Source organism: Callithrix jacchus, chromosome 13 (assembly GCF_049354715.1).
Source record: "Callithrix jacchus isolate 240 chromosome 13, calJac240_pri, whole genome shotgun sequence".
Lineage (NCBI taxonomy): Eukaryota > Metazoa > Chordata > Mammalia > Primates > Cebidae > Callithrix > Callithrix jacchus.
The window spans coordinates 93,938,445-93,950,534 of NC_133514.1; the positions used below are offsets into that span (position 1 = coordinate 93,938,445).

A 12,090-nucleotide genomic window follows, 5' to 3' on the forward strand; every position below is an offset into this window, starting at 1 on the left:
GCTACTGGGGCAAAATCCCTTGTACAGAGTGGATGTCAACAGATATTTCCTCCCATCTCTAATATGCTCTCAGTTATATACCTGGCTGTATAAGGGAGCTGAGAGGAAAGTTTGCTAGGAGGGAGGAAAAAGGTTCTGCCCTCCTCAGGGGAAGAGGTAAGGGACAGAAAGGGGAGGCCTGGGGCTCAGAGATCAACCACTCTGATGTCTTTTACCACATGGCCACATGGCTCACCCTTGACTCACTCTGGTCTCTGATCAAATGTCCCCTTATCCAAGAGCCCTTTCCAGACCACCCACCCCATCACTCTCTAGCTCCTTAGCCTGCTTTATTTCCATTCCTTTCCCTTGTCTCCACTAGACGTATCACACATTCGTTTGTTCAGCTGTCTTTCCTACCAAAATGTGCATTCCATGATTACAAGGACATTGTTTTACTCACTGCTGGGATCGGATCTCAGCTCTGCCAATTATTCATTAATTTGACCTTGCTCCCTCTCTCTACCTGTTTCACAGGGTCATTTTGATAATTAAATGCACTATTCATAAGGCAGTACTTGGCACAGTGCCTGGCTCATCATAATTTCTCAATAAATGATAGCTATTATTACGATCAGTGATTTTTCAGTAAAGTTTTACTTCATATGGTTCAGCCATCTGTGGAAAACCTCTGTAGCTACTCAAGGATTTATCTCATCCTGAGGGGAGGTAGAAATAGAAACCTGTACTCATCCAGGAACCATAAAAATACTATTTACCTTTCCAAAGCAGGCGAACTCAAGACCTCAAGGGATGCTGGTTCTCAAATACAGCTACACTTTGGAATCACTTGGGGAGTTGCAAAAAAGCTCACTGATGCCTGGGTCCTACCCCGTGAGATTCTGAAGTGACTGGCACAGCATGTGGCCTGAATGTCAGGATTTTTTTTAAGTTCCCCAGGTATGTCCAGCCTGTTGCAGGTCTGAGAGCCACTGCTCCAGAGTGCCACCAGATTTCCCCTTGAAAGCCAGCGTGACAGATGTCTATTTATGGCTTGACAGTTAATGCATCTTACTGAAAGCAGCCCTTTGCACACAGACTAGCCTATTAAAAATTAATCACTTTGGCCTAGCAGAGTTCCTCACTTAAAGACTGCTGTCAGTTGTCATGCAGCACCCAGGATGCTAATGCCCGACAGAGGAGAACTTGTAGCCCCTCCAACAGCAGAAGCAGATGGGAAAACTGAGGCAGAAGCAGCCTAACGAAATCATCCCTCCAGCAACCTCTCAACCCAGCCCAGCCACTGGTCCTGGTGAGGATGGTGGTAATGGAGCTGCCAGTCCTGGTACATCACTGAACAAAGAGAACACATTATTAAGTCTTTAAACTGTAATAGCATTCAGGGTTCATGATTTGGACCCCATGAGGATAATGTCCAAAGCTTTTATCAGATGGTGAGCTCTAGCCGAATTAGAAGACAACCACATTTCAACAAAGTGCTTTTTAAAAAGAAGCCCAACTCCGTTGCTCCCACTTTCCTGCTATTTAAAAGTAAGGAGAGGTACATTATGCTAAGTGAAATAAGCCAGATGCAAAAGGACAAAGCCTGTATGATTCCACTTCTGTGAGTTCCCTAGAGCAGTCAAACTCATGCAGATAGAAAGTAGCATGGTGGTTGCCAGAGGCAGGCAGAAGGGTAAAGTTATTGTTCAAGGGGGACAGACTTTCAGTTTTGCAAGATGAAAAGAGTTCTTGGCCCGGTGCACTGGCTCTTGCCTATAATCCCAGCACTTTGAGAGGCTGAGGAGGCAGGTGGATCACTGGAGCTCAGCAATACAAGAGCAGCCTCGGCAAAATGGCAAAACCCCATCTCTACAAAAAATACAAATTAGCCAGGCATGGTGGCACACACCTGTAGTCCCAGCTACTTCAGAGGGCTAAAGCACAAAGATCCCTTTAGCTTCCCCGAAGAGGTCGAGACTGCAGTAAGTCATGATCACGCCACTGCACTCCAGACTCGGCGACAAAGTGAGACTCTGTCTCAAAAAAAAAGAAAATAGTTCTGGTGGTGGATGGTGGTGGTGGTTGTACAGCACTGTGAATGTACTTAATGCCACTGAACTGTACACTTAACGGTTAAAATGGTAAATTTTATGGTATGTGTATTTTATCACAATTACATTTTTTATGGCAATTTTATTATGATTTTTTTTAAGTAAAAGGAAGTGTGCACAAGGGGTCTGGAGTGTCCAACAAGGGCCTGAAGGCCTGTGGGAGTTTATATGAGCTTTTGGTTGATTTCCATGGAAACCTGGGAAGAGATGGTGAATTTCTGGATCTGGCCAGGATCCCCAGAGGGTGGAGTGGGGGAGGGACAGTCCTGAAAGGGGATCAGCATTTAGGGCATCTTAGAAGTTCATAAAAATTGAGTGCAGCTGATTGAGCCATACAATTTCTTCACCCATATTTACTTTAGCTGCATAATAGAACGTGCCAGATGATTTACCAGCGATTGCAATGTGAGCCAGGCTTTGTGAAGTGTTCCCTCCCTCCATCTGAGAGAGTCCCTGCTGCATGTTTTGCTGGATATGAGTTTAATGGAATGAGTTTGCTATTTGGCTGTGGTATTATTCCTTTGTAAAAAGGTTTCTCACGTGCTTCATATGTACATTGGCACAAATAAGAATTATGGGTTCAGAGGGAGAAGACTGCAGAAGACAGGCTGTATATGTCTGCTTTAGCAGGACCTCTGGGAGGATGTTGGTCTTCTAAATGATCTTTTGATGAGTGTCTGTAACTCAAAGAATTAACCCCTATTATAGGTCAGTCTGCTGCTCGGTTTGAGAAATCTGCCTGGCCTTTAAGTAAAGCAAATCATAATTTCTTAGAGCAGGCCAGCATCATAAAGACCGTCTAGGGACTTGCTGCTCCAAGTGTGGTCCTCTGAATGGCAGCATCATCATCGCCTTGTTTAGACTGAGAAATGGAATCTGCACTTAACCAGTCAAGGTCTTTGAGGGACCTAAGAGCACCCCAAAGTTTGAGAAGCCATGCTTTAGGGCCTCCACCAGGAATATGGTGTTGGCACATGTCTCCTCAAGACTGTTCTGTGCTTGGACCTCTGCCTGTCTAGACAGCCCAGGCCCCCACAGAAAGCCCTGGCAGCCTTACAGGTCGGTTTCTCTTATGTGAGAAGCAGTGGAAGCCTCTATTCAGATCAAAGGAGCTACATCTGCACAGCCTGGGGTTGAATTCCAGCTGTGCCACTTATAGCCGGTGTGAGTATGGACAGGCTACTTACGCTCTCTGTGCCTCAGTTTCCTCCCTATAAAATGACTATCATAAGAGTCCCTACCCTCATGGGATTGCTGGGAGGATGAAATGAGTTTATCCATATAAAGCAGATAAAACAGTCTGAGGAGCTCAATAAATGTTAGCTGGTATTATCATGCCGCATAGATTTCTGTCTCACACATTTGCTCTCGGCTGTCCCCAGAGCCTCAGAGAACAAGGTTAGCTCCTCTTCTACATGACAGCCTTGCAAAAATGTCTACAGGCAGCTCTCATGCCCGCCCCTTCCACGTGCTCCAGACTAAAACTGCCAGGTTCTTGTGTGACAGGCCTTTGATTTCCACTGCTCCTCCTGGGAACCCAGTCCCCTGAAAGAATCAGTCTCCAGGCCACAGCCTCACTTTTCCCCTAAGCTAAGTTTTTCCTCTCTGCAGCCTGGTTTCTTTTTGGCTTGAACTAGTTTCTCCTGGATCAGACTGGGGCAGTCTGTGCATTTCTACCTCTTCCAAGGAAGTGCAGTGCCAGGGTCCTTCCTGAGCCCATTAATCCTGAGCCCTGCTCTCCAGACAGCCCCGGGAATGGGGGGAAGCGTGCTAGGGTAGAGGGGGAGCACAGAGCCTGCAGCCACCTTGCTCCATGAGTGCCCACCCACTAGTAAGACTTGGAAGGGGCCCGCTACACAGTGCAGGCCTGCCCAGGGCTAATTAGAAAAGCAGAGGCCCTCATGCAACCTACACTGAAACTCCTTCCACACTAGGAGGGGGCATTCGCCTCCCCTGGGGAGCTCATTCAAGATGGGGATTGCAACTCTAAGTCCACGACTCCGAGTGGTCTGGGTCTGCACATTCACTGGCACTTCTCTCGAAGTACTTGTGAATTCACAAGCATGTCATTAGGGATGGGCGAAGGCCATGCAGTAGGTAAGTGATGGGTGCTGAAGTCAGACACTCCTGACCACTTCTCAGTTACAGCACCTTGGTGCCATCATTTCACTACTCTGTGTAGGGCCTGCATCAAATTCATGTAAAATACTAACACCATGCTGGGCACAGGGTAAGTCCTACAGAAATGTTGGCCATGAGTACTTCCTGATCCTTGCATTTTTTTCCATATTAACATTTCATCTCTCTAACCACGTGAAATGCTATCAGACTCTCATCATCCTAGCCTGGAAACAGGGGCAGCCCTAAACATTGATTCAGCATGAAAGGAAAAGCAATCCTTCTCACCCTGTCTTCACCCCCACCCCAGAGCTAAAGTTGACTGGGGTTTTATTCTTGGAGAATGTTGTCTCATCTAAATTCACCAAACCAGGCCAGGCACAGTGGCTCACGACTATAATCCCAGCATGTTGGAAAACTGAGGTGGGAGGATCACTTGAGCTCAGGAGTTTGAAACCAGCCTGGGCAACATGGCAAAACCTCATCTCTACAAAAAATACAAAAATTAGCTAGATATGGTTGCATAAGCCTGTAGTCCCAGCTACTTGGGAGGCTGAGGTGGGAAGATGACTTGAACCCAGGAGGCGGAGGCTGCAGAGAGCAGAGATGGCACCATTGTACTCCAGCCTGGGCAACAGAGCAAGACCCTGTCACAAATAAATAAATTCATTATGCCCATGAGGGATTAGTGGGCACATTATTATTAAAGGGTGTAGTAGGTTTCTTAGATTAAGCCTTCTTCCCCAACCTTCCAACTCCCAGATGCAAGAGACCAGGCAGTGAGAGCACAGCAAGGGCAGGCACAGGAGATCAGAACTGGTGCCCACCCAGCGTGGGCTCACCAGAGCAGCTCAGAGTGCCCACCCTCTGGGAGTGACTTTGATTAGGCTGTTCTGAATTCCCCAGCAGGCAGCTGGGACCAAGGGCAGCTTCCCTGCCCCCTCTGCAAAGAGAATGCTCAGAGCTTTAATTATACCTTTTCTCTAGATCCGTCAGGGGCCCCTAATTACCCTCTTCATAGGGCAGCTGCTGCTAGATTATTTCCCTAACACCTTTGAAGCTTTCAAAGCCAGAGCCTCCCATGGGCTGTCCATGACTCTAAAGGGACAGCAAAATGGGTGGGTGGGAACAATAGCTGGTGAAGGCCCCAATGCCCCTTAAAAGGGTCTAGAAAGGAAACCATGTTCATCTGCCTCCTGGTGGGAACAGGTGGCAGGAGGAAAGAGACGATGAGGAAGGGGCCACTCCAGTCTTGTTTCTTGTCTCCAAGTGGTGGTCACAGAGACTTGTGGGAGTGTGCACTTCAGAGCAGTGATGTCAGAAAAGCCTCACGCCGGAGGCCGGCCCCAGCTGGCCGGCAACAGCCGAATGCAGACGCGCCCACCTGTGCACCGAGTGTGCCTGCCGTTCAGCCCACTCCCTCCTTGGCCACCCTGTGCGTGGGCCTACCCCAGCAGGGAAGACCAGGTCTGATCACAGAAGAATGCATCTCTCTCTACATCCAAATGGAGCTGAAACTATCCTCTCCCCACAGGCTTGGGCAGAAGTCTACTTGAGGATTTTTTTTTTTTTTTGAGCCAATATACCTACTGATTTATGAGCTCTTTTAATAAAATTGGGTCTCCACTTCTGGATATTCTTTAAAGATTTTTTTTTTTAACATGAACTCAAGATTTTATTGTCTTCATAAAAGAAGACACTTAGAACTGGATCACTTGGCCTTTTCTCTTCTTATCTCCTCCCAGTTCAAAATGCTTGCATCTTTTAACAGCCAGCGTCCTCTTAGATCTGCCACTGGGCTCAGCGTACTCAAGCCTTAGCACGATCTTCTTTGTAGTTTTAGCCTTTTCCGGAAAATCGGCTTAGTTTGCCGACCATACACGCTGCTTCCTGTCGTAACGCGGCTTTCCCTGGGCGTACAGAGAATCCTTGCCCTTCTTGTACGGTGCCTCTTTGTGGGGTTGGTGCTTGCCACACTTCTTACAGAAAGTCCAGAAGGTTTTAGAAACATTCACCATGTTTGCGTGAGTGCTATTGACACAGAAAAGCAAGATTTTTTTATTTTTTGTAGAAAATTCTGAATTTTGCCCCAATCCCTTGATTGAAAGTCCTCTCTTAAATTCAGATCATCAGTACCATTTTGTGGGCCCCAGAGCCTTTCCCATTCAGACATGCAGGGCTCAGCTCAGCTGACAGCCGGACCCTGGTCCACTGTGTCTGCCCCCATATCTGGGAATGGAGCTTCCAATATATTCCCAGCTCCCCTTCCTGGGGCTTCTCTTGTACCAGCTTGACATAAGATGCTGCACCTTTCCAAATTCTTCTCAGCCCTGTGACTTCTGAAACATATCAACAAATCCCCTTTAAGGGTCGAGCACAGTGGTTCATGCCTGTAATCTTAGCACTTCAAAAGACCAAGGCAGGCAGACCACGTGAGCTCAGGAGTTTGAGACTAGCTTGGGCAACATGACGAAACCCCATCTCTACAAAACATACAAAAATTAGCCGGATGTGGTGGTGCGCACCTGGGGTCCCAACTTCTTGGAGGCTGAGGTGGGAGGATCCCTTGAACCTGGGAGGCAGAGGTTGTAGTGAGCCACTATTGCGCCACTGCATGCCAGCCTGGGTGACAGAATGCAAGAACCTGTCTCAAAGTGAAGCAGGAAAGGCCGCAAAACAAACCTCTTGAACACCAAACTGGGAAGGAAGTGGGGATTTATTTATAACTACCAGTTAAAAATTTAGCAGGTTCTTGTTTTTCATTGAAAAATAAGAAAGGGCCCGGCACGGTGGCTCACTCCTGTAATCCCAGCACTTTGGGAGGCCGAGGTGGGCGGATCACCAGGTCAAGAGATTGAGACCATCCTGATCAACATGATGAAACCTCACCTCTACTAAAAATACAAAAAAATTAGCTGGGCGTAGTGGCACGTGCCTGTGGTCCCAGTTACTCGGGAGGCTGAGGTGGAAGAATTCGCTTGAACCCAGGAGGTGGAGGTTGCAGTGAGCTGAGATTGCACCACTGCACTCCAGCCTGGCAACAGAGCAAGACTCCAAAAAAAAAGAAAACAGAAAAATAAGGAATTGCTGGAGAGGGACTTGCTTAGCTCCTGTTATGACTTGGTCCGTAATCCTGGCCCACGAGCAGCCTTACCCATGTCAACATCTTTCTTTCACTTTCAGGGCAAGTGTTTCAGAAAAAAGCCCCCTGTGCCCACTTTTCTTTAGCCCTAGACTCTGAAAGGCAGATGTCAATTTCAGACCATTCCGTTTCATAAAAGACTGTGCATTTACATATCAGAGAAGACTCCCCTGAAGCTACCTCCCACTGAGTACTCTTCCTTTAGTCTTTCCCTGACAATCTCACCCTCTGACTGAAAATAAAACCAGACTATTCTTTTAGAACCCACCCACCCAGACATGAACTTCCACAGACAGTATTTGGTTTGTTTCTGTAACTTTTAGAATCAAAGTTAAATTCCTAACACTCTACTGTAGACACAGTATACACGGTAGATGAGTCTCAGGTGCATTGTGGTAAGCGAAGGAATTCGGACTCAAAAGCTACATACTGTCTTTCCATTTACATAGAAGTAAAACTAGAGAGACAGAAAGGAGCAGTTGCTAGGGGCTGAGACTAGGGGTGACCAGAAGAGGGCAGGAGGGAATTGTTTGAGATAATGGAATTATTACGTATCTTGATTGTGATTGTGGTGACATGACTCTATGTGTTTGTCAAAACTCATAGAACTAGTGAATTTTACCCTGTGTAAATTATATCTCAATAAACTTGACTTTTAAAGCAGTTAAACTCCTATAAAAATTACATTGGCCAATCCCTTTTTGGAACAAGACAAGGCATAAGTGGCTCTCAACTTATATAAATTCCTCACCCACCTTGCAAAGTGGAACATGGACCTCCTTATAGTCAAGTGTATAGAGGAGGATCCACTGATCTTGGTCCTTAATTCCTTTCTACAAAGGAGAACCCTCGATCTCATCCACTGGTCCTCTTCTTTTATACCCTTGACTACAGGGAGGTCCGGGTTCCACTCTTTTTCCCTGCAGAAGTTGCCTAAATTTTGGAGGTGGTTCAGAGCATATGAGATGTTCCTTTTTCATTCATTCATTCAGCAGTTCAGCAGTGTTTATTGAACACTTCTTAGGAGGCATGGGCTGGGGAATGCACTGTAGCTGCAGAACAAGATACAGCTGCTGCCCACGAGAGGCGCATAATCTAGTGGTCCTTGGAGGGGTGGAGATGCAGAGAAGTAAAGAAACAGCAACAAAACAAGGAAGCTTCTGAGAGGAAGTTGACCTGAGTGTGTCAGCTGGTAGCACAGTGAGTATGATGACATCCTTCATGGAATGTACAGAGGCAAATGCACAAAGGACAGAGGAAGAGGGCACATTCTCCAAATTCTAAGGATTTCATTTGGGTGAGAGTATCAAGACCAGGGCATGGGATGCTCTAGTGATTTCCAGCTGAAGGGTGTCTTTCAGTTTTCCTCCTTCCTTCTACCAGTTTGAGGCTCTACTCAGAGGAAATATGTGCCACAGAGGGGAGAAAACTGCTGTCCTAATTCAGGGCTTTGCAAAGGTTTTACACATTTAAGAAATCTTTGTTGAACAAATGAAGGGATTTCAGATCAATTAAGTCAGAAGCTCATGGGTCCTGAGCTTCTTAGCTTTTCATCTGCTTTAACCTGAGCCTGTGATACTTCCACATCCATAGAAAGGGAAGTGCAGATGCGAAACTGGGAACTGCAGCGAGACCATCCCTGGAATCTCCCATTGGATCCCCTCAGTCCTAACTGTCTCGTCTTATCCCCCAGAGGGTCTATACTGGCTCTTCTTACTTTAGAAAGACTGTCCTAGGGAATCCAAATGGACATTTTCCATATGTCACTCTTGGCCCAGCTTTCTGAATTATGTAGAAAACAGTTTCTAAATTCCCTGGGTATATTTTCCTAAATCATATATGGGTATATGTCCTCACTGTATAAGGAGGGAGTCCATTCAGACCACAAATCACTGAGCCATGGGCAAAATCAGCTAGAACATTTATTCCTCCAAAACGACACCAGGGAAAACTCCCAGAATCTCATGGGCCAACAAAAGCTGTGTCCACCTTGTTGTTCAGAACTACTTCCGCATAGCGTTTCCCTGCATCTGTTATGAAGATGGCCTTATCTGTTCTCAGCAGGAGCCTGGTGCCTGGCTTTGTGGCAGCATTAACTCTATTCTTCAGTGTCAAAGCAACCAGCGTGAATTCAAGCATGTGGCTACTTCTGAGAGTAAGCCTCTGGATAAAGGGAACGCCAGTGTCTCATGGTTACTCTGTTGCTGGCAGTAATGAACTTGAGCAGGGCTCCTGTTTATCCATCTTCTTACTAGAGGAGGACAGACTTGTTATGCAGAGTTAAGCAGGGGTGGGAAATCATTTCTTCTAAAATGTTGATAACCTGGATTCCTTTCTACAAAGGAGAACCCTTGGATCTCATAAGATTCTCAGCCAGGTGCAGTGGCTCACGCCTGTAATTCCAGCATTTTGGGAGGCCGAGGTGGGCAGATCATCTGAGGTCAGGAGTTTGAGACCAGCCTGACCAACATGGAGGAACCCTGTCTCTACTAAAAATACAAAACTAACCAGGCATGGTGACATATGCCTATAATCCCAGCTACTCAGTAGGCTGAGGCAGGAGAATCGCTCGAACCTGGGAGGCAGAGGTTGCAGTGAGTCCGAGATTGTGCCACTGTTCTCCAGTCTGGGCAACAAGAGTAAAACTCCGTCTCAAAAAAAAAAAAAATTCTCTCATCAAAGGATTTGAACCCCACAAACCAGGTCCAGCCCTCTAACCAGACCTGTGTTTACTCATGCTCCTTCAAGATCAACAGGAAAGGGGCAAGAATGAAAGGCCTTCTGAAAGAGGCCTGCTTCATGGGAGGGGAAACTGGAAGAGGCATGGGTGGAGGGTATCAGGAATGACTGCTCAGTGGGGCCTGAAATTTTGTCTTTCAGGGTTATCTGTCAGAAGGGTTGGTAACGAAGTGGTACCGCTCCCCACGACTGCTTCTCTCCCCCAATAACTACACCAAAGCCATTGACATGTGGGCCGCCGGCTGCATCCTGGCCGAGATGCTTACAGGGAGAATGCTCTTTGCTGGTGAGTTACTAACTGTGCCACCTTCCTTCTCATCTGGCGTTGATCCATAGAAAGGAGAACTGAGTGCAAAAGACATGCAGTCACAAAACATGCTCATCTTTTGCTGAAATTACTTCTGTGCCTTTTATGGCACTATAGGGAGGCACCTTGTTATATTGTCAGGCAAAAATACTGGAGAGGCTAAAAAAATAATAGGCTTTTGAGCACAGAAGTTTTTGCAATCAAGTAACTACTTTGCTACAGCCTAAATGCTTGTGTTCCTCTAACATTCACAGGTTGAAATCCTAACCCCCAGGGTGAGGCTATTAGGAGGTGAAGCCTTTAGAAGGTGATTATGTCATGAGGATGGAGCCCTCATAAATGGGATTAGTGCCCTTGTAAAAAGGCCAGAGGGAGCTCGTTTGCCCCTCCACTGTGTGAGGAGACACTGAGACAGCACCGCCTATGGAGGAATGGGCCCCTTACCAGACATGAATCTGCCAGCCCCTTAATCTTGGATTTTCCAGCCTCTAGAACTGTGGGAAATAATGTTTGTATGCCACTGAGGCTGTGGTATTTTGCTAGACTGTGGTATTTTGTTATGGCAGCGTGAACAGACTAAGACATACTTCTCAAACATCTTGAGCCTGATGGCTGAAAACACCCACCCTACATTTTTAGCCCCTTCCTCCCCACTCCCTGCCACTGCTCCATCCTTCAGCCACACCAGGTGACCCACTGTTTTCCTAATCCATCATCATGTTGTATTCACCTTGGCACAAACACCCTCTTCTCTGCTTAGAAAACTCCTGCTGAACCTTCAAAACCCGCTTATGTCTTGTCCTCCATGATGTCTCTCCTAACTCCCCAGGGCATGAGTAATCCCGTTTGGCACTCCCTTTGCACTTCATACTCATTGTCGCTCTCTCCCTCTTTGCTTGGAAGATCACTTGCTCTCTTCACTCCCTCCCTTCCATTCTCTCCTCACTCTGCAGTGTGGCTCACTGCCCCTTCATCTGTCTGATGCTGTTCCCACCCAAACTGCCATGTTCTTAATCCAGGGGAATCCATTTCAGCCTCATCCTGTAGCAGTAGTCAGCGATGATTGTCCCCTCCTTCTTGAAACCCTCTGCCCCCCGAGCTGGTGGCCTCCTCCTCCCTCTCTGGCAAGTCCCCCTCAGTTGCTTCTCACCCGACATGGGCTCTTCTTCCTCCACACTGTGTCCTTCAGCCCTTCCCAAGTTTCCACCCTCAGCCCTAAGTGCTGCTGTCACTTACGCAAAGAATTTTCATCCACCCCCTCCACCCAGGCTAACTTTGCAGAGGCTGGAAGCCCAGAAATATTCCAGACCACCCCTGGTCGAGGACCACAGTGAGGCCAGTCTCCACAGGCTATGGCCACAACGTGGCAGACAGAGCCCTGAGGGCCTGCACGCTTGCCACCTGTCCTCTGCCTGGATTCCAAACCCCTACAGACCTCCGGGCCTTCTCATACCTGGTCATCCTGCCTGACCGCTCTCCTCCATGCTCACAGCCCTGCGCCTCCCCACAACCATACTGTCTCGGCCTCAGCCTCCCTGCTTCTCCTCGTGGGACACCATCTCCCCTCAACTCTTTGGAATGAAGGCTATCCTCTCTCCTATGCCCTACACAGAGTGGGATAGAGCCTCTGCATCCTTGCTCACCATTGCTTCCCTGCTGTTAACAAAGCGGCCCCCCTCTGTGGCCCCCCT

General features: G+C 47.5%; 1 protein-coding gene across 10 annotated transcripts in view; it reads left to right on the forward strand.

Annotated features, from left to right (window-relative positions):
- The window catches only part of MAPK4 (mitogen-activated protein kinase 4), a 176,299-nt gene that overhangs the window by 149,774 nt on the left and 14,435 nt on the right, over nucleotides 1-12,090 (forward strand). For all 10 annotated transcript variants that reach the window (XR_013525899.1, XR_004733039.3, XM_035271088.3 and 7 more), the window contains one exon: nucleotides 10,234-10,378. Coding sequence is in view for 8 of the 10 variants with exons in the window: in XM_035271088.3 (XP_035126979.1) it covers nucleotides 10,234-10,378 (145 nt within the window). In the remaining 2 variants the exon portion in view is untranslated. The remainder of the gene's footprint in view (nucleotides 1-10,233; nucleotides 10,379-12,090) is intronic.